Source organism: Echeneis naucrates, chromosome 12 (assembly GCF_900963305.1).
Source record: "Echeneis naucrates chromosome 12, fEcheNa1.1, whole genome shotgun sequence".
NCBI lineage: Eukaryota > Metazoa > Chordata > Actinopteri > Carangiformes > Echeneidae > Echeneis > Echeneis naucrates.
Window position 1 is genome coordinate 16636116 of NC_042522.1, and position 20514 is coordinate 16656629.

A 20514-nucleotide genomic window follows, 5' to 3' on the forward strand; every position below is an offset into this window, starting at 1 on the left:
AAAGAGATACGTCAATAAACCAACTTGAAATAATGTTCTTCAAAGGCAATGCAAAGGCATGTATCCATCTGCAAGGGACAATATAAGAAAACCTCTGATCAAAATGTGCCTTTTTAGCAGCATCTGTAATTCCCACCATTCAATGTGTTTAAAAGACTTTTTCTTTTTTTCTAATTTCACAAGCTAAATCTTGTCTTGCATAATTCAGGGTTATATTTGCCACCTCAGCGTCAGGACAGCAGATGCTGCCGCTGTTATTCAGCTCAAAGAATTTTTCGCAACTCTTCCTCTCATTTCTGTTTTTCATAAATTATTCTGTGACGGTCATCTTGTTCCTCAAAGCAACTAAGACTTATGTGAATTGTGATCTGAAGACAGCAGACTTTGATGTCACATCATCATCATGTCTGCTGCCTATTACAGTAAGAAGCTGTGCCACATTGATTTGCTGACATAATCTCCCAGCTTTTTACCATTCATTTCTTGTGCTAGTAAGAACAACAGTTTTTTAAGTCCGCTGATATCTAAAGGGACTTATTTCACTGATATTTACTGAAATTCGACATTCTTGCTTACCCCAGAGAGAGAGAATGGGGAATGGGTGCATTTTTATTTAGGCCATCTGTCCATTCAAAGCAACAGCAGGATGAAGAGGTAGAGTGGGAGAAAGAGGTTGTCTATTTGGGAGGTGTAGGCCTCCAGCATGGCCACCAGGGTGATAGAGCCAACAATCCACGAGTAAGTGGAGTTCAGATTGATGCTCCCATCGAAGATGAGAAACACGGCCACGGCAATGATCTGGGCGAAAACAGATGTTGCAGTCCCCTCCATGGTTTTCTTGGTGCCGGGCCAGCGGATCTCACCCATTGTGCTGCCAAACACAGACGCCACAGTGTCTCCGACCCCAACAGCCAGCACGCCCGCATAAGGCACCAGGCCACCTGCACTGGGAAGTATCCCTTTAGGGGCACAGGGCCCAGGGAACAGCCATATGGGCAGAGACATGCCCAGCAGCAGGTAGATGTGGGTGAGGATAAGAGGCCCAGAGTCCCGTTCATCCAGGAAGAGAGTGAGCAGCTGCCTCAGCAGCTGACCCAGCGGCCTGATGCGAAAGTAACGCACATATTCCAGGAACAAAAAAACAGCCAAGCAGCCCACAGACGCCACGTGAAGCAGTTGCCTGTCATATATCAGCCCTGGAACATATGTGGCAACTACAATCAGATGGAAATACTTCCGGACAACAGTGGAGGCCTGGTGCTTCTTGGACCCTGACTGACGTCGGTAGTTCTGGTGTAACACAACACAGGTGGCCACCACTGCCAAAAACACCCAATACCCCAACAGACAAAGTCTTCTGTCATTTAATGTGAGAAAGTCCAGCAGCCACATGATGGGGTGCCTACCGATGAACAGGGAGAGCCAAGGCATGAGGATTCCCAGACCCAGAACGGCTGTCATCATGTGAAAGAAAAGCGACGACACCCAGGTCTCTGACTCCATGAAACAGAAAAGCAGGGCGAAGAAAACACCCAGCAACAGCGAGCCCACCACGACCACCGGCAGGAAATAGTTCACTGGATCCCCTTTGACCTCTGCCAGGTTCAGGGAGCGCTTGATGAGTTGGTTGACGATGAAACTGATTCCACCGACGATGAGGAGCGCCTCTCCTGGTGTGAAGCAGCGTGGCAGCAGGTAAAGCACAATCAGGCTGAGATAGACGAAGATCAAAAGTACCTCTAAAACCTCGATGACCTCAGACACCGTCAGCGTCTGTTTTGTCGTGTAGAGAATTGCACTGCCGGCCAAGCCTGCGATCACGCAAGTGTTTGTGGGCACGGGCCTTGTGATGCCGAGTGCAATCAGCGAAAGAAACAGAGCCAGCATCATGCCAGTGATGGTTATCACCATGGAGAAGCGCTCAAAGTAGACATTTCCTGAGGCAGAGCACTTTTCTTTCAGCACCAGACCGAGCAAGGGCATCACCATGGAGCCTGGGACAATGCCGCTATTTGCTGAGGGGCGAAACTGGAACACAGCACCCCCCGACCTGAGAAGACGGTCCCATTTGTGCTGTACGTAGAACGCCTGGATGATGAGGGCAATGCTGCACCAGGAGTGCTGGTTCCACACCGCCATGTGGACGCATAGCACCACAACCAAAACCACAGCGGACTCCACATGCACTGGGTTGATCTGCATGGCTGCAGGTGGAGGGCTTGCAGGATGGGAGGTGGGTTGAATTGAAAGGATGGTCTGTAACAACGAAGGCCTTCTTCTGTCAGTGTCTGTCTCTGAAACACTTCATCACTTGGCAGGCACTCATCACTTACTGAGGGTGTCTAGGAAAAAAAATAAAAAAATCAAATCAGCCAAGTGTCATTCAAGATTGAAAAAGCAGAATAATGACAATGTATGAGCAGCTGTGAAAGCCTTCCTGCTGTATTTAAGTCCATGAGTCATCCAAATAGCTCATTCTCGTTGTGAACCTTGGCCAGTGTTTTATCTACGAACTGTCCTGAACTGTGGCCACAATGAACATTCACCCACTCAATGTGAAACCCAAACACACACCATCAGACCTTAGGAGGAAAACATGCTAATTTCTACATCAGCTGCAGCCTTTTGTTCCCTGTGGAAGAGGAGGAGGAGGAGGAGGTGGTGGTGGAGGGGTCGCACCGACTTTCTGCTGGGCTCAGTCCGCCGTGTCACCACATGGCCGGATACCGTGCAGAAGGAAAGGACATTTCTCCGGTCGTTTGCGACATCCAAGCAGGCTGATTCGACCCCGGTGGGTGAGTTGGGACACAATGAAGTGATAAAAACTAACCACCACCACCACCACCACCACCACCACCACCACCTCCTCCTCCTCCTGCAGACCGGGGATGCTGCAGCCGCCGAGCAGCATCAAGCTAACCGCACAACACAGCTGAGCCCACCGGGCGGAGTTTAAGGCCACCAAGCTCCGAGAGGAAAATCCAACCAACGCAGACAAAAACACACACAGACACACACTTACCACATAAGAGCAGCGATGTCCGGATGGAGGTGTGTGTCGGTGTGCCAGCCTTTCTTCCCTTCGTCAGCTGTCACACCCAGCAGGACGGAGGCCATATTTGACAGCCGGGTCACGTGGTACAAAAGTATATTAAAAAAAAAAAACGTTTCAAAAGCATGAATTATTTATTCACGATTATAATTATTATTAAAATGGAATAGGTCGTTGGGGTATTATATCACTGTTAAATTATATACTGAGGCTTTGTAATGCACATTTATTTTATTGCATCAATATCGTTTGTGCTACACATTGTTCAGAATAAAAACCCGAATTAGTCACATTATAATACACAAAAATGCTTTTTATTATGGATTAAGAGTAAGAGGAATGTTAAATGCTTGTTGGTTGTATTTTTTGAGAAAAAAACTATTCATTTATTCTCATTAAACTCAGACGGATGGCGGTAAAGTAACATGGAGACGCTGTTAGTCCCACGAAGAAGAAGATTCTTACGACAGCAGTGACGACACGGCACAACAACCAATCACATGGCAGGAACGAAGATGGCGGAATCAGAGATGAGCGTCAGGTAGGCGGACTGCAACAATTTTTAACTAAGCTCTACTTTGTCCGGCGAGTTATTTCAAGGTATTTGCTACACCTAAACGTCTGTAGACAGCGTGTGCGTTTTCTTGAATCCCGCCCGAAGTCACATTTTGTGCTCGACGGTGTGTCTTTGGCGCGGCTAGCACCACGCTAACCGAGCTTAGCATGTGCTGGCAGTTAAAACATTTGAATGGCTTTTCCAACAGCGCGGTGTGTCAGCCGCATGTCAACAACAGCTCCTCACCGCTCTCCAGTTTCCTCCCTAAATAACCGTGGTTAACTCGGATGTTTGGTTAAAATGCTTTATGGCTCGATAGCAGTAGCTGACACGAGGTAGTTGTGTCTAAAATTAGGCTAACGACAGTGTTTGGGCAAGAGGAGGTCAACGAGATGGAGTAAAGTTTAAAATTGGAAAAAGTATAAACAATAGAGAAATTTGTGATTAAATAAGAGGTTCGAGTGAGCAGTCTGTTGAGAACAAGGAAAACTATTCTGTCAGACAGATTTGATGACATGAATGGAAAATGTTTGGAAAAGATATAACACTGCTAAACTGAAACTATATCAGTCAGTGAATGAATCAAATAAACTGCATTTACACACCCACTGTCCTCTTAGGAGCTGTCGAGAATTATGGACCATACTGCTTGGAAGATCTGCACTGAGAGAGCCGGTAGGTCTTGAAAAAAAAACAACAGAAAATTATACTAGCACCAGGAAGACGAGTCATTTCTCCCCCCCCCCCTGTTCTGACAATGAAATGTTTGATGGCCACAGGCTCAGATAGAGGCAGAGCTTGACAGACACTGGGACAGACTGCATCAAGGACTCAGTTACTATAAGCCTCCCAGGTACAGTTTCAGTTATATTCAGGTTTCTATTAAATCCACTGCTTTCATAGTATTTGAAATGGTAATGGCACTATTACATGCTCTAGCTCATCGTCTGCTGGGAAAGTGAAGGACAACAAAGATGTTGCACAACCACTAAAGGATTTTGGTCTGAGGATCAGCAAGTTGTTGGTATGAGTTCAAAAGATGTGTTTTATGCTAAATGAGTCACCCACTCTTCACATTAAGGGATGATTTAATAACCATTCAATGGTTTAATAACTTAACAGGGTCTTGATGAACAGCAGAGTGTGCAGCTTTTACAGTGTTACCTACAGGAGGACTACAGAGGGACCCGGGATTCGTTAAAGGTGTGCCTTCTCAATCATTTAGCTGTTATGGAATCTGTCTAAAATTGATAGCAGTTTTGGTTTTTGGTCGGGTGTTTTTGTTTCTTAACAGGAAAATTATATTTCCAATGCATTTATTTACCTGTTATAAATTTTGTGTGTCAAGTTTGGCATTTTTTTAAGATTATAAAAGATATAGTGAGAAATGAGATGGTGAATAATTGCATCTTCCCAACAGGTTGTTCTCAAGGATGAGCGGCAAAGCCAAGCACTGCTGCTGAAGGTGAGAACAGATCTGCAACTATTAACTTGCTGTATAGTTCAACATGGCAGTCATATTTCCATATTTATTCAAGTAAGTATGCCTTCCTATTTGTGTTTATTTACAGATAGCTGATTATTACTATGAGGAGCGCATGTGTCTACTCCGATGTGTCCTCCTTTTGCTGACATATTTTCAAGATGAACGACATCCCTACAGGGTGAGAGTCACACGAGATAACTGAAGACCATATATTTTAGCATTCATCAATTAGTTCACACTGGGACTGTAAGACAACACTGTTTGTTTTTGTCTTTTGTCCAGGCTGAGTACTGCAATTGTGTCACTAAACTGGAGAAAGACCTAGTGAGGAGCTACCAATCACAGTTTGAGATCCTCTTCAAATCAGAAGCACCAACATGGGAAACTCATGGAAACCTCATGGTGAGAACTTGTGCCATATGTTCAGTTCATAATTTGTCACATACTGTATATTGTAACCTAGATATAATGTAAATTATGTCCACCCACCCCCCCACCCCCTTGTCCAGACGGAGAGACAGGTGTCAAGATGGTTCCTGCAGTGTCTGAGAGAACAGTCTCTGCTGCTGGAGATCATCTTCTTGTATTATGCTTACTTTGAGATGAGCCCAGCTGACCTACTGAGCTTCACCAAAATGTTCAAGGAGCAGGGCTTTGGTTTGCGGCAGACCAACAGACACTTAGTAGACAAAAGCATGGATGCCTTGGTTGACCGTATTGGGTAAGCGCAGGTTTATGCTTTGCCCATGTTTATAAACCTCTGAGACTGTAGTCACTTACTTGTGGTCTTTAACGTGTTTTATCTTTATTTGTCGTTCAGGTATCTGAGCTCTCTCATTCTGGTTGAGGGAATGGACGTAGATTTCCTGCACAAGTGTGCCCTGGAAGACTCTACAGAGCAGCATCAGTTCTCTGGTGCTTCTGACGTCATCAAGGTTTGATTTGAGTCTGTAAATGGAGCATGAATAAATATGCTCTAATGTGAGAGTGAAGCAATAATCTTTCTAAATGACCCAACAAATCCTTAGTCTAGTATCAACTCACAGTTTTAGGCACAAAGGATAAACCAGTCACACATCTCTTCCAGGAGATGGATCAGCTGCTGCTGACCTTTGGCGACATCCCTCATCATGGTCCGGTGCTGCTGTCATGGGTCCTGCTGAGACACACTCTGAGACCAGATGAATCCAGCCCTGTGATCAGGAGGATAGGCAACACTGCCCTGCAGCTGGAAGTGTTCAAGTACCTTTCAACCATGCTGAAAGGTCTCGGAGTCTCTGGGAATAATGTAAGTAAGCACGAAGGTGCACTTGTGTCATGAATCAGATGTCAGGAAAGCCCATCAAAGCTGAAGTTGTAAAAAGTGACTGTGAAACAATTCCATAATGTCTAATTAAACAGATAAATGTATAATGGTATCTCTAGTGGTTATGCATTTATACATATGCACATTAAGTGTCATCTCTGTTCTGACCCTTTCTCTCCAGTGCACAGCAAGCACAGCAAAGATGTGTATCTACGGACTCCTCTCATTTGTGATTACTTCATTTGAAGAAGAAAGCCTGCAGGTGCACAGTCAGAGTTTACATGTCTACATCTGCTTATTTATATTGGGAATGTGTGTTGGTAACTTGCCTTCATCATGCTGAACATGACAGAGTGAAGGTGTGCCGACGCAATGTTCCCATCTGATCGATGCTGCTTGTGAGGTCCTCTCTGCTCCCAGTCTAGCTGAAGTATTTTGGGAAATGGTAAGGAGAAAAAGCTCAAACTCTGTAGTGGGAAATTTGAATCAAAACAAATGACAGCTGTTGATGAATCTGTTCTGGTCATCAAATTTATCAAACAGAAGCCAAACATGGGATTGGGAATGATCTTGGACAGTGCAGTCGGGATGTTTCCTCATAAGATCGGACCGCTGTTACAGCTCCTAACTGCTCTTCTGTCAAACAAGTCAACAGTCAAAAAGGTAAATTTGAGAGATGCAGATATAAACACGTTCAACTTACAACCTAACATAAATGATTTCACAATGTGCTTACTGTTTTGTGACAGGTGTACAACTTTCTGGATAAGATGTCTTTCTACACACAAGTTTACAAACATAAGCCCAATGACATCATTTCCAAGGATGATGAGACCCTGTGGAGAAGACAAACACCAAAACTGCTCTACCCCCTCGGTTAGTTGGTTCGGTTATTACTGTGAGTTTTTAAAACGGGTACAAAGATCCCTAAAATCCATGTTTGTCATGTCTAATGTGCCTCCTCTGTAAATTATCATCTCCACCATCAGGTACAGGGCAGACCAACCTGTGGATGCCACAGGGAGTGCTGGGCCAGGTGATGATTGGAGGTGAACAGGGCTACATGGTGCGCTGGGACTACTCCTACAGCTCCTGGACACTCTTCACTTGTGAGGTTGAGATGTTGCTCCATGTTGTGTCAACTGCAGGTACACAGCTAATCACTCAGATTTGACACTTCATTCTTGATATTGTCATCTAATCCCACGAAAGTCCAAAACCAAATATGCATTAGTCTATTTATCAGTGCTTTCAGGCATCTCAAGGGTGCTATCTGTGGCTCTCGGCCTTTTGCTACTGCTAGAATATTACAATTTAAAAATGGCAGGCCAACCAAATCTTTACTTTTTAAGACTTTTTTTTTTTTTTTAAATAATACTTCAGGGTACCATAGTATACATACACCCAATCGGTCTTTGTTACGCAGGGTTTTATGGCCTCATTTGTGGTTCTTTATTCAAGTAATTTAATATCTTTCACAGCTCAAACTATGGAATATTATCTGCAATAATTATTGGTCAATGACGTGAAAATAATTACCTTTTTATTTCCTAATATCAGATGTTATAGCTCACTGTGCACGTGTGAAGCCCATTCTGGATCTGGTCCATAAGATCATAAGCACGGACTGGACTGTGTCGGACTGTCTGCTGCCTCTCACCTCCCGCATCTACATGTTGCTGCAGAGGTAAATTAACTTCACAGAGACACTGTTAATTTGTCACATAGTTTTGTATTTTTCGTACTATAGGATTTATTTTGTGTGCTTGTCTTCTGTCAGGTTAACCTCAGTCATCAACCCTCCAGTGGATGTGATTGCCTCATGTGTGAACTGCCTCTCTGTTCTGGCTGCAAGGATGCCGGGGAAGGTGCGTACACCTGAGTTCCAGCTGCATTTGGAAGTCGTTGTCCCTGAATCCTCTTCATTTGTCTACTTTGTGTCTTCAGGTGTGGTCCAGCCTGCACCACACTGGCTTCCTCCCCTTTGCTTCAAACCCTTTGACAAGCATGGCTCAGTGTGTGAGGTAAAGTTAAAAAAAAAAAAGCAGTGTCCTACCTCTTGTCTAATTTTCCTGGCATATATAATAATGCTATTATCCGTTAATCTTCTTTTAGTGCTGAGGGGATGAAAGCGGGTAACTATGGCAACATGCTGGTCCAGATTGAACAGCCCAGGGGGGAGTATGCTGTGACCATCGCCTTCCTTCGACTCATCACAACCCTGGTCAAGGTAAAAACACTTTTTAGCTGAGTTGTATCCACAGACACATTTTAAATCCAGTATTCTTTAAAAGAAACTGAACTGACATCTAACACAGAGTTAATGTTTTAATGCTGTCCTCTCTACTTCAGGGTCAACTCGGCAGCACTCAGAACAAAGGCTTGATCCCCTGTGTGTTGCTGGTGCTGAAGGAGATGCTTCCAACGTACCATAAGTGGCGTTACAACACCTACGGAGTCAGGGAGAGGATTGGTAAGGCGCTTTTTCTTACACTGGGACACAAGTTTTCCTTTTTTCATACAGAACAATTAATGTGGAGATGGAATAAACAACATCTGCTCTGTGTTGCTGCAGGTTGTCTCATTTTGGAGCTAATCCACGCCATTCTCAATCTGAGCCCAGAGGGAGAGGACCAGGGCAGGTAACTTAATGTTAATTTTGATTTATCATTGAACTTAACAGGTCATTCTCAATCTTTTTATTGCAGCATGTAGAATATTGTTTTGTTGATTTTCTATTAATCTTCTTGAATTTACTGTGTATAGTTTGAGTTTTGACTCATCTCTTTCTTGTCGCAGCACTCCCACCCTGCAGTCTCTGTGTATCTACAGCCTGGCAAACACTGAGGCCGGACAGGCAGTCGTCAATATCATGGGAGTTGGAGTGGACACCATAGATATGGTCCTGGCTGCACAGCCTAGCAGGTGAACAGTCAGATTTGATGAGGTCTGTTTTCCCTCATAATGAGACTAATTGTTTTGTAATGGTGGATCATTTTGCTGTGCTTCTTTTTCTTTCCAGCTGTGGCTCTGAGGGTCCCGGTCAGATCCTGATCCAGACAGTCAAACTGGCCTTCTCTGTTACAAACAACGTCATCCGTCTGAAGCCCCCGTCTGATGTTGTGTCCCCACTGGAGCAGGCCCTGACACAGCACGGTGGACATGGCAACAACCTCATTGTTGTCCTGGCCAAGTATATTTACCACAAACATGACCCAGCACTACCTCGCCTCGCAATCCAACTGCTAAAAAGACTTGCCACGGTAAGACCTTTATCACACAAACAGCACGTTTGGCCTTTTGTGTTGTCGTTCCTTTGTACAAGAGTAAATGTTGTTGTCGTCCTTCTGTTTTGTTTGTAGGTGGCTCCCATGTCAGTCTACGCCTGCCTCGGCAACGACGCATCAGCCATTCGAGATGCATTCCTCACTCGCTTGCAGAGCAAAACTGAAGACATGAGGATCAAGGTCATGATCCTTGAATTTCTTACGGTTGCCGTGGAAACACAGCCTGGCCTCATTGAGCTTTTCCTTAATCTGGAAGTTAAGGATGGCAGCGAGGGGTCAAAGGTGTGTAAGCAGGGATAGATAGTAATCATAAAAGTTTTGTTTGTTTGTTTGTTTTTTTTACTGTCAGTACAGTTGCATGCAGTGTCAACTCATTTATGTTTGTTTTTTGTTTGTTTGTTTGTTTGTTTTTTTTATCCTGCAGGAATTTCTGCTTGGTGAGTGGAGCTGCCTTCATGTAGTGTTGGACCTGATTGACTCTAAACAGCAGGGGAAATACTGGTGTCCCCCTCTACTCCACCGAGCAGCTCTCGCCTTCCTTCTTGCCCTCTGGCAGGATCGCAGAGATAGTGCCATTTCTGTGTTACGTGCCAAGTAAGAACATTATTCTGGGAACATTCTCAGAAAGAGATGGTACTGTGACACTGAATGTTTTGAACAACTGAAAACTTGTGTATTTTTTTTACACAGAGAACGATTTTGGGGGAATTTGACAACACCTCTCTTTGGGACCCTCACTCCACCGTCAGACACTACAGAGGTATTTTTGTGTTTTTATTGTGCTATACTAATTACATTTGGTCTGTATGTGTGTCAATTGACTTATTTTTCTTTCCTGTAGCCTTGTGTTCTGGAGACTTGTGCTTTTGTCATGAAAATCATTGGTCTGGAGATCTACTATGTTGTCAGGTAATTTCAGAATCTTCAATATTTTCACATATTTATCTTTCTCATCTGAAGCCAATGGCTCAAGTCTCATACGTTTGACATCAGCTGTTTGTGTTGTTGCAGTGGTTCCTTACAGCAGTCCCTGAAGGACGGGCTCCAGAAGTTCTCCAACGCACAACGATATGAGTATTGGTCCCAGTATGTCAAGTCTCTGGTGTGCCACGTGGCGGAGATGGAGGAAGAAGGCATCTGCTCCTTCCCAGAGACCCAGATGCTGATCTCTGCCTGGAGGATGCTGCTAATTCTTTCCACTAGCCATGTATGTTAAATTGAGCTTACTCGTGTTTGCTATAGATGTTGATGTTTCACATCCTTTGATATAAATGTATTTGGTTTGGTTGATGAACGTTAGCTGACAAGATCGATGCCACATTCATATCTGCAGTTAATATCAATTTAATTTAAATTAAGTTTAGCTTTACAGCTGAAAGAGATACACCTACCAGCCCTCAATGAATCTGACATATAGCCAGCTGAAAGTACAGCGCCTCTTTTTTTAAATGATTCCATATTTATTTAACAAAAATCATGAACAAAGTGGCTGTAGACTCATATTCAATGGACAGACACGAGAGTCACTGAAGAGTCTTTGGTATTAAATTTCTGATCTGAAGATGAACTCTGTTGTGTTTTCAGTCTGATGTGATGCATCTCACAGAGGACTCAACCAAACTGAAGCTTTTCATGGATGTCCTCGATGGGACCAAAGCTACTGTAAGTTTTTCTAATGTTTTAGTTTTTTTGTTTGTCGGTCTCTTCCTTCAAATTTCTCAGTCTTACCAACTATTCACTTCTCAGCTGATGACTCCTATGTCCGTGCCTTGCCTTCGTCTTGGATCCATGATGGCCACGCTATTACTCATCCTCCTCAAACAATGGAGAGGGTGCGTATTCATGTGTTTGTTGGAGATGGTGTCAGTGGTCAACACTTGACATATTTATGACTTATTTATGTGTGATAAACTTTGCTACTCGACTCTTCCTGTCTCCAGTGTGGTTGCAACGGCCCCTGACATCCTGTCCCCGCTCTCGCTCATCCTGGAGAGCGTCCTGCAAGCTGACCAGCAGATGATGGAGAAGACCAAAGCCAAAATCTTCTCTGCGCTCATTTCTGTGCTGCAGATTCAGGGACTTAATGGTAAGTGGTTTTGTGTGTGTTGTTCAAATCCTCAACTGTTTTGTTGCTCAATCCTTCTCCTCTTCAATTTTCTTGGCCAACCAGGTGGAGATATTTCGCATCTGCCCCAGCTGTTGCTGTCTGTGTGTGAGACGGTGAAAGACGAAGCCCTGGTGCTCATTGACAGTACTCGGCACATGAGCCAGATGGGGGACACAACGGAGGACGAAGACAGCATGGAGACGGACTCTCCCCGTGGTCCACAGAAAGACCAGAGAGACGGGGTGAGTGAGGCAGGGATGATATTTGTATATTAGTTTCCTTTCCAGACGAAAGCTGAAAGGTAATTCAGACCGCTCTCACCCCCCTCCCTCAGGTGTGCGTTCTGGCTCTGCACTTGGCGAAGGAGCTGTGTCGGACTGATGAGGACGGTGAGCACTGGGTCTCAGTGATGAGGAAGGTTCCTGTCCTCCCCTCAGTTCTCAGCGCGGTAGAGCTCAGCCTGCGCTCCAAACACAACCTCTACTTCACTGAAGCTGCACTCCACCTGCTGCTCACGCTGGCCCGCACTCCTCAGGTCAACACAAACGCACAACCTTCCTCCTTTATTTCATTTCTGTCACAACGCTGACAGAAACGAGTCTGTCTGTTTTTTTTGTTTTTTTTCTCTCCAGGGGGCAGCAGCTGTTGCTGGAGCAGGAGTCATCCAAACTATCTGCCTCCCTCTCCTGAGTGTATATGAAGTTTCTTCGAATGGCGCATCACAGGTTACAAAATACAGCCGTCACTTCACATTTCTCTTCCTTGCATGTAACATATTATTTGATATTACAGATAACGCGCTTTCTGTATTAACATAACTTGATAACATACATGTCTCTGAGCAGAGTTTCTCCCGGAAGTCCCAGGACTCCGCCTGCTGGCCCGGAGTATACCGCCTCTGCATGTCTTTAATGGAGAGCCTGCTTAAGACTCTGCGCTACAACTTCATCAACGAAGCTCTGGACTTTGTTGGAGTACACCAGGAACGTATACTACAGGTGAGACTAAAGCCATGACTGCTCAGATTGAGATACTGGCAGAATACTGCACCTGAACTTGTTTTTTCTTGTCTTTCTCTCAACACTAAGTTCAGTGTTTTGTTTTTTTTCCCCTCCCCTGCTCAGTGTTTGAACGCCGTGCGGACAGTTCAGAGTTTGGCCTGTTTGGATGAGGCCGACCACACAGTTGGTTTCCTGCTGCAGCTCTCCAGCTTCTGTAAAGAGTGGCAGTTTCACCTGCCCACACTGCTCAGAGACGTACAGGCAAGTCGGAAAGGATCCGCAGGAGCTCCATTGGAGCAGTTACACCTCAACCTGAACTGTTTTTCTGTCCATGCAGGTCAACCTGTGTTATCTGTGTCAGACCTGCACATATCTGCTCCACAGCAAGAAGATGCTTCATCACTACCTCCAGGTTAGAAGTTATTCCATTTTATAACATCATATTTGACTGTTAAATTTCTTTTTTTTTTTTTTCAATATTATAACCAACCTGATTTGGAACGAGTGTTTTGTGTAAAGATTTATGATTGTAAGTTGAGAAACTTTGCTGCCACGTCATCTTTCAGGATGTTTCTATCTTACATCAGGGAAGTAACTGCTTTGCGTTTGTTTTGAAACTTTCTCAGGCTAAAAACGGTGAGACGTTGCCCCCTGCTCCCCTCGCCAAGAGCCAGCCAAGACCCCCACAGACCCCGTCAAAAGAGGCAGCAGGCGGAGGGGAGAGGGAGGAGGCAGAGCAGAAGGCCCTGCTGGCCGTGCAGTGCAGTCTTCTCAAGATCCTCAGCAAAACCCTGGCAACCCTGCAGCACTTCACTCCAGACTGCTGCCAGATCCTCCTGGACCAGGTCAGACCGCCTGCTCAGCTTTACTGGTTCACGTGTTTCATCCTATGAACCTGTGCCACATGAAGAGCATAAAATGCTGGTTGTTGTCTCCGTTTGTGTGTCAGTGTATGGACTTGGCAGAGTACAAGACCTTGTTTGTGCTGAGTTTCACCACCCCGGCGTTCGACCCCGACGTGGCTCCGTCGTTCGGGACCTTGCTGGCCACCATCAACGTGGCCCTGACCATGCTGAGCGAGGTACCCGTTCAGTGAGTTCAGCTAAATCTCTAATCATTTCCAGCTCGATTTCTAAACATTTCGGTGCTGTCTGTTTTCAGATGGAGAAGAAGAAGGAGCCAGTTTCTTTGAGCATAGCCTCGCTGGCTTCGTCAGAGGAGATCCAGGCTCTGAAGTGAGTACCCAGAGGCAGCCTGCTGCGTTAGAACAGGACTGCTATCAAAAGGAATTTGATTCTAATTCTTTTTTTTTTTTTTTTTGCAGGTCTTTGCTGATGTTCACCATGGAGAACTGTTTCTACGTCCTCATTTCTCAGGCTGTCCGATGTCTCAAAGATCCTTCCATCCTCCCCAGAGACAAACAGCGGCTCAAGCAGGAGCTCAGCTCTGAACTGGTGAGACGACACAAAGAACACTCCCTTCTGTTTACCAGTAAATCCAAAGAAATTACTATTTGCAGTTTAGAGTTAAAAGTCTGATTTAGTTGAAGTTGTTTAATTTTATTTAAAGATTACAGGATCAAACGTGCTGCATAAAGAAATAGTCTTTTAGATTAGCTTGAGGTTTGGAAAAAGATTGGATCTAGGCAGTGATGTTAGTTTTAATATGCTTAAGGGTGTGTGAAGCATTGTTTTCTGAGATCCTTCCATCCTCCCCGAGCCGGAAGTCCTGAAAACAAAAGGCCATGTTGTCTGTGCTGGTTTTCCATCACTGTTCATGGATGTATTAACTTAGTCTTTCTATTCTTCTCCTCCAGAGCACTCTCCTCTCCAGCCTGTCCCGACACTTCCGCAGGGGCTCTCCATCGTCTCCAGCCAGCGGCATTCTGCCCTCCACCCAGTCCAAACCCCCCACACCGGGCTCCAAGGCCAGCCACGAAGGTCAGGAGCCGTTCATCCAGCTCGTTCAGGCCTTTGTCAGACTCGTGCAGAGATAGATGCACAGATTTCAGACGAACAGTTTTTCCTCCTCACACTCTCACTGTTCTTTTAGAAACCAAACGTTAGAGCTCATCTGTTGTACAGTTACTGGAATAGCGTGTGCTTACTCTACCTTTTTTTTTTTCTTCCCTTCTTCTTTCTTTCGTTACACATTTAAATTTACCAAAACTGAATTTGACCGCAACCAAAGTGTTTACCTTAAGAGGACAATGAAAAGCTGCCTGAGTTTGTGGAAATCTTGGTGCTAACGCTCAGTCACTGACTGCGGTCCATCTTTCCAAGGCCTAGTTTTATAGGTCGCATTGATGAGCAGACGTGTTTCAAGTGCTACTTAACAAATTAGACCTTTCCATTCTCTTGTCCTATATAACTAGATGTATTGGAGCAGTATATACTCTGTAAAGCTGAGTTACACTTTTTCACTAATTCTTGATCTGAACTTTGCTACTTTGTTTATCCTTGTTCACATTTCAAGGCAACTGCCACGATTTGTATTTTAAGAAAAAACAAAAAGCTAATAAAGGGACTTTTGTACCATGATTGGATTTCACTATCAAATCATTTACTGCATTTGCACATAATTCTTTGACACATTAGCCCTGGACCATGCTATACATCAACTGATGAAAACAAAAGGTAAAAACAGTCAGTAATAAAATACATTTTCAATGTTCTTACATCGTCATAAAAAGAATGAAGAAAAAATATTTACAAAAGCGAAAAACCTTTACAACTTCAGTACCTAAAACAAATGAAATCAAAGGCGGGATTTGTGCAAGTGTAGTAGGAAAAGGCGGTGACAGTTTAACAGCAGGATAAGGCATGATGAACATCAGGTAGCTACATTATCAGAAGCTGCAGTGCAAAGAGCCGCCGCTGTTTTGACCCTCTGAGGAGACGGACGCGCTCCGCTCAGGCTGAAGGTCCGTGCAGTCCCCTACTGGCCACTGACAGGGACCTCCTGCAGGAGACAAAACGACAACACGCTCGCATCGTCAGCCTGAAACACAGAAATCTGCCAAGCACCAACACACTTTCAGCTTTAGTGCCACATGCAGCATAAAATCAGTTCCTGACTGCAGACACATGCATCTCACAAGCTGTTTGGAAAAATTAGCCTCCTCACCCAGAGTGAGGAGGCTCAAACTCTCAAACTCTTCCTTTAAGTAAAAATCCTTATCATGCATCATAAAAGCCTCCAGTCACTTAAACACAAGAATAAATGTCCAGCTCACTCCTATCACCGTTCATACTGTGTGCTGTGGACACAATATGAACATCAGGACTTATTATCTTCAGTATTTGCTTCATGCAGCAACTTAAACCAAATCATGAACCTCATGCACCAGCTCTCTCTCAGAGTCTGAACCTCACTAACCTTCATCTGCTCCTCCAGACAGGCCTTTCAGGCCAAACAGGGTACAGTAATTTGTCTATTATTATTCAACATAGAGAACGAGAAGGAAAAGAGTGATTCACCGGAAGAAACGCTTCAAAGTTTGACATGTTAGCTGTGAACGGGCTGTGAACTCACCTCTAAGTTCCCCCTGGCTTTCTTCAACACTCCATGAGTTAGAGACACTACAAATAGAGTATTAACGCAGACATTATCTATAAATCTGTAGATTAACGGTTATTATACATTTCGTGTAGAAATGTCTCGTGTGTTTGTAGCTATTGGTTCAGTTTGAACAAACAGGAAAAAGAGAAGTAAAAATCCTACGTTGATCGATGATGACTCTCTCCATTCCTTCTTTGAGCTGGTTGGTGGTGCGAAGGCGTTTCACGGCTCCGCTCAGCATCCTCTCCTGCTGCGACAGCCTGCTCTTCAGCCTGGCTATCTCGTTCTTCAGCAGCTCATCCTGATGAAGGAGGGTTAGAGGATTCATGGTTGAGTCTGTGGTTACGTCGCTGGACGCTCTAAGAGTTTGTGTTTAAAGATTGACCTGCTGGTTGTCGCCACTGTCGGCTGTTGTGTTAGTGGCCGGCAGAGAGACTCTCCACACCAGTTTGAGCAGTCGACCGGCCTCATCCAACACCTGCTGCATGGTGTTCACGCTGCAGGACAAGCTCTTCAGATGCTGCTGCTCTATCACCTGCGAAGAAAACTTTTCACGTTCAGCTCCTGCGTTCACATTTTCAGTCAGTTCACCAAAAACATCTTGTGTTCCATACCTTGTTGTCAGAGCCCTGCTGCCTCAGTGTGTGCAGACAGTCCTGCAGTTGTGTGTCCATGCTCCGTGACAGTTTACGACCCTCTGAGATCTGTTTGCGCAGTGCGTTGTAGTCCTCAATCAGGCCCAAAATGTGGCGGCCGTTGCGATTGGCCCACATCCTGTGACCCGGCACCAGGCGGGAGGGGGCGCCAGAGACGCTGTCGCTGGAGCTGCTGCTGAAGGAGCCACCGTCAACCTCTGACTGAGCACAACGCTTCTCTTCTGAAAAAGTGTTTCAAAATGTTATCTCCGTTTATTGGGTTGGTTTTTACTCTTCTGGTTAAACGTTAGTTACCGTGGAGGGTGCTGGTGTGTTCGTTGTGAGACTGGATTAAGTGACGAAGATCACAGCCCTCACGACCAGGTGACCTACCTCCTTCATCTAAGAAAGAAAGTAAAACAAACACTGAACATGTTCAGCTCTTTGTGATGTAGGTCTTGATTGTGTGTGTGTGTCTGTCTTGTGTTGACCTGGAGAGGACAGCAGGTAGTTGATGTTGATGGTTTCGGAGCGGTTGGGTCCTTTGAGCAGCTGCTCCTCCAGTCGCTGCCGCAGAGCCGTGTTGGTCTGGATGCTCCTCTCCAGCTGCAGCCTCAGGTGTCTGATCTCCAGCAGCAGCTCACTCAGGTCCACAGCGCCGGAGGGAGGGACGGGAGCGGCTTCCGGAGTCGTCCCACTGGATCCTGAATTCAGGTTCAACGTAAGAGACAATCTCATTAAGTTGCTAGTGTTAGAGAAAACAAACACAGATAACAGAACATCAGGTACATCTGTCCAGTTCACTCAGTATCACTGAATCATTCAGACATTCAAAAAAAAAAACCAACCAGCAGTACCGTTGTGTTTCTGAGCTTCAGTCTTGATCTTTTCGTGAACTTGCAGCTCCACTCGCAGTGACTGGATGAGGTGCTGAGAGTCAGACTGCTGTTGCTTCTGGAGTTTCACCTCACAATGCAACCTAGAAACACACAAAATACACAATTCTGTCTTCAGGTGGATCATTCAAAGCAACAGTTGTTCCCAAATATGAAACATTTAAATCACTTAAATATATTCTAAAATCAACCAAATAAAACATTTATTTGGAAAACCATCTGGAAAAGACAACTATTGGAAAAGCAACCACAAAGAAATATTTTAAGCAAGACAAACAATCTGGAGAGACCTGGTGGAAATCACTTATGAAATATCTAATAGAAAGAGAATCCCATTCTCCACAAGACTTCTGCAAGCTGTCAGAAAGATCTAAACGAACCAACATTTTACTGTGTAAAAGGAATCAAAAATGTAGACCACACTGTTAAAAAAAAACAAAACTGATTTGCAAAAAACTGTGCTCAGTATTCAGAAAAAAAAAAAAAAAAGAAAAGAAAATGAAACAATGATCAAGTCTGCACACACATACTTATACATATACATTATAAAACAGCACACACACACAGAGTGACAGGAAAGCGAGAGGAGAAGCGATCTGACAGTGAACCAGACTCCAGGTTTTGGGTTTCAGCCTCACTCAGCTGTTTCAGTCGGACTCAGGGCAACAGGTCACATACTGTCACTATGCTGGCGTTCATGTTTGCTCGGGGATGAGCCTTCAGATGACAGACTATCATGTTTCTGAGTTGAACTAATTGTATGGAATAACAGTCATTTTAATGACTCTTTAAAGTGGTAATTAGCAGCATTGTGGAGTTTCAGGTTGCACGGAGGAGAGCGGCGATAACGCCTGTAGTGATGCACTGAGGTTACCTGTGCAGTTCTTCTTTGCTGAAGTGCAGTGCGTCCTGCAGCTTTGAGTTCTCTTGGCTGCTCTGCTCCAGCCTCTCCTGCAGTCGGCTGTTTTCCTGCCTCAGAGCTTCAGAGTCCTTCCTGCTCTGCTCCAGTTTGGCGGTCCGCCTGGCCAGAGTCTCCCGTAGCTTCTCGTTCTGCTTGTCTGGAGAAAATGATGCAGATACTGTTGTAATACTGATGTATTTGTGTGTGATTAAGGTGAAGGAAAACCTTCATGCATTGAACAGAACAGTCTGATGTCCCTTTTTTTCTTGTTCTGCTCTAAAAAAGATGTGTGTGTCCCACATTATGCCAAAATCAGCTTGTAAGAAAATGTGTTTTACCTCTAGACCCCAAGTTGAGCTGTTCCTTCAGGGCCTGGTTTTGTCCCCACAGTAATCGCACCTCATTGGCCAGCTGACCCTGCTCTTCGTTGCCGTGAATGAAGATATTGGTGGCTGCTGAACCAAAGATAAACACACTCAGTCAGCGACTGAGGTGCTGAGAAAATATATTTTATGCTTCCATTTTGTGTGAATTTGTGCGTACCTGAGTCTTTCTCCACCTCAGCTAGTCTCTTCTCCAGCTGTTCTCTGAGCCGGTCGTTGGTGCGGATGCTCTCCTCCAGGCGCTGTCGCAAAGCTCGGATCTCCTGTAGATGTTCTGCCAACAGATCTGACAGATACACATGTGCAATACTCACTTAAATGAAAAAGGACAACTTAGGAGAGATCAATTTTAGAAGAGATTGATGATCCCCAGGAGATCTCTCTGCTGCTTAGACTTTGACTAGTCCTTTTTTTTTTTTAGATTACCTGAATCCATATTGCGAGGGTGCTTGGTAGCGTTGACTGCAGTGAAGTCTCCGGCTCCTTTTTGTGCTTCGGTTTGAGGCCCTGACCCCCCGTGGTGGTGGCCTCGGTCCTGGCCCTGATGTTGGGAGCTGCTCTGGGCCATTATGGAGCGATGTAGGTCCAACTCGCTGCGCAGAGTGGCGTTGAGCTCGTCTCTGCTTCTCAGCTGCTCCTGTAGTCGGCCGTTCTCCCTCTGCAGGTCCTGCAGTCTGCTGGCAGAGTCCCTGTGGCCGGACACACCTTCCCCCAGAGCTCCACCTACAGGAGGGACAGCTGCTCCTGTCCAATCAGAGGGGAGTCGCTGGCCTATACAAGTACACGAAAACAACAGGTAGATTGATTAAAACTGAAATTTTAAATAAATAAATCATTCGCCACACATTTCCCTCCGTTGCTCAGTGATAAATCAGTAAATGAGCAGGGTACACATCAGGAATTATAGGTGGAGTTTGTGAGGCGTACTGGCATCCAGATTCTTCCTGCTAACACAAGCAGGTGTAGAGCAAGAGGACCACTGGAAGGGAAGGTCCAGACTCTTGTGAGACCTCTCACATATCCACATGCTTCACTTCCCTCTGTAATACCCTTCACTGTCTCTCTTCCCCAGGGAATCACAATATGATGATTGAACCGGATAGGTTCCACTGAATAATGCAACTTTAAGTGGAGGTGGACTGAAACTGAATACCCGCTTTGCCTTTGGCCAGCGTGCTTTGTCGCCAGGGACCCATCACTGCAACAGAATGGATCTGAGTGGAAAATAAGTGGCGCTACAGGCTGCGACTAGACAAGAACTTAGGTCATCTCATTGACACACCACTGAAGCAGGAAAAGGGGAAAAATATGCATTTTTAATGAAGCAAACAGAGTTAATCCCA

The 20514-nt window shown here is 45.0% G+C and overlaps 3 protein-coding genes across 9 annotated transcripts in view; 1 reads left to right on the forward strand and 2 right to left on the reverse strand.

The window, feature by feature from the left end:
- Positions 1-87: 87 nt before the first annotated feature.
- dolk (dolichol kinase) lies at positions 88-3124 on the reverse strand. Its single transcript, XM_029516522.1, has 2 exons — positions 3023-3124; positions 88-2342 (listed from the first exon to the last, which is right to left on the reverse strand). Exon 2 carries the CDS (start codon positions 2200-2202, stop codon positions 631-633), a length of 1572 nt encoding a protein of 523 aa, XP_029372382.1. The 5' UTR covers positions 2203-2342; positions 3023-3124; the 3' UTR covers positions 88-630.
- Positions 3125-3567: 443 nt separating this feature from the next.
- On the forward strand, positions 3568-15334 carry nup188 (nucleoporin 188). Its single transcript, XM_029515228.1, has 43 exons — positions 3568-3593; positions 4229-4283; positions 4388-4461; positions 4548-4632; positions 4731-4811; positions 5029-5073; positions 5180-5272; positions 5377-5496; positions 5604-5815; positions 5915-6029; positions 6182-6382; positions 6582-6662; positions 6753-6845; positions 6944-7063; positions 7150-7276; positions 7390-7548; positions 7961-8087; positions 8181-8268; positions 8348-8424; positions 8516-8630; positions 8753-8873; positions 8976-9042; positions 9200-9325; positions 9423-9663; positions 9763-9969; positions 10112-10281; positions 10378-10447; positions 10529-10596; positions 10699-10894; positions 11272-11349; positions 11434-11519; positions 11628-11773; positions 11858-12036; positions 12129-12329; positions 12427-12519; positions 12640-12792; positions 12919-13056; positions 13133-13207; positions 13422-13640; positions 13745-13876; positions 13957-14030; positions 14120-14249; positions 14612-15334. Exons 1-43 carry the CDS (start codon positions 3568-3570, stop codon positions 14789-14791), a joined length of 5244 nt encoding a protein of 1747 aa, XP_029371088.1. The 3' UTR covers positions 14792-15334.
- The window catches only part of cdk5rap2 (CDK5 regulatory subunit associated protein 2), a 29583-nt gene continuing 22764 nt past the window's right edge, over positions 13696-20514 (reverse strand). For 2 of the 7 annotated variants that reach the window (XM_029515222.1, XM_029515225.1), the window contains 13 exons: positions 19598-19942; positions 19332-19457; positions 19127-19243; positions 18762-18945; positions 17849-17970; positions 17483-17695; positions 17307-17393; positions 16971-17233; positions 16742-16891; positions 16519-16657; positions 16330-16376; positions 16174-16228; positions 13697-15756 (listed from right to left, as the gene is read on the reverse strand). In XM_029515222.1, the coding sequence (XP_029371082.1) occupies positions 15644-15756; positions 16174-16228; positions 16330-16376; positions 16519-16657; positions 16742-16891; positions 16971-17233; positions 17307-17393; positions 17483-17695; positions 17849-17970; positions 18762-18945; positions 19127-19243; positions 19332-19457; positions 19598-19942 (1961 nt within the window). In that variant the 3' untranslated portion in view covers positions 13697-15643. Of the gene's footprint in view, positions 15757-16173; positions 16229-16329; positions 16377-16518; positions 16658-16741; positions 16892-16970; positions 17234-17306; positions 17394-17482; positions 17696-17848; positions 17971-18761; positions 18946-19126; positions 19244-19331; positions 19458-19597; positions 19943-20514 lie in introns of all 7 variants that reach the window. The other 5 variants (XM_029515221.1, XM_029515226.1, XM_029515224.1 and 2 more) reach the window with 4 other exon arrangements.

What these genes read in the sequence shown, in the direction of transcription:
- dolk (XM_029516522.1), bottom strand. Translation starts at nt 2,202, where the DNA reads ATGCAGATCAACCCAGTGCATGTGGAGTCCGCTGTGGTTTTGGTTGTG.
- nup188 (XM_029515228.1), top strand. Translation starts at nt 3,568, where the DNA reads ATGGCGGAATCAGAGATGAGCGTCAG. An exon ending in CACCGTCAGACACTACAGAG is followed by an intron (nt 10,448 to 10,528) that starts GTATTTTTGTGT and finishes TCTTTCCTGTAG; the next exon opens with CCTTGTGTTCTGGAGACTTG. An exon ending in TCGATGGGACCAAAGCTACT is followed by an intron (nt 11,350 to 11,433) that starts GTAAGTTTTTCT and finishes TTCACTTCTCAG; the next exon opens with CTGATGACTCCTATGTCCGT.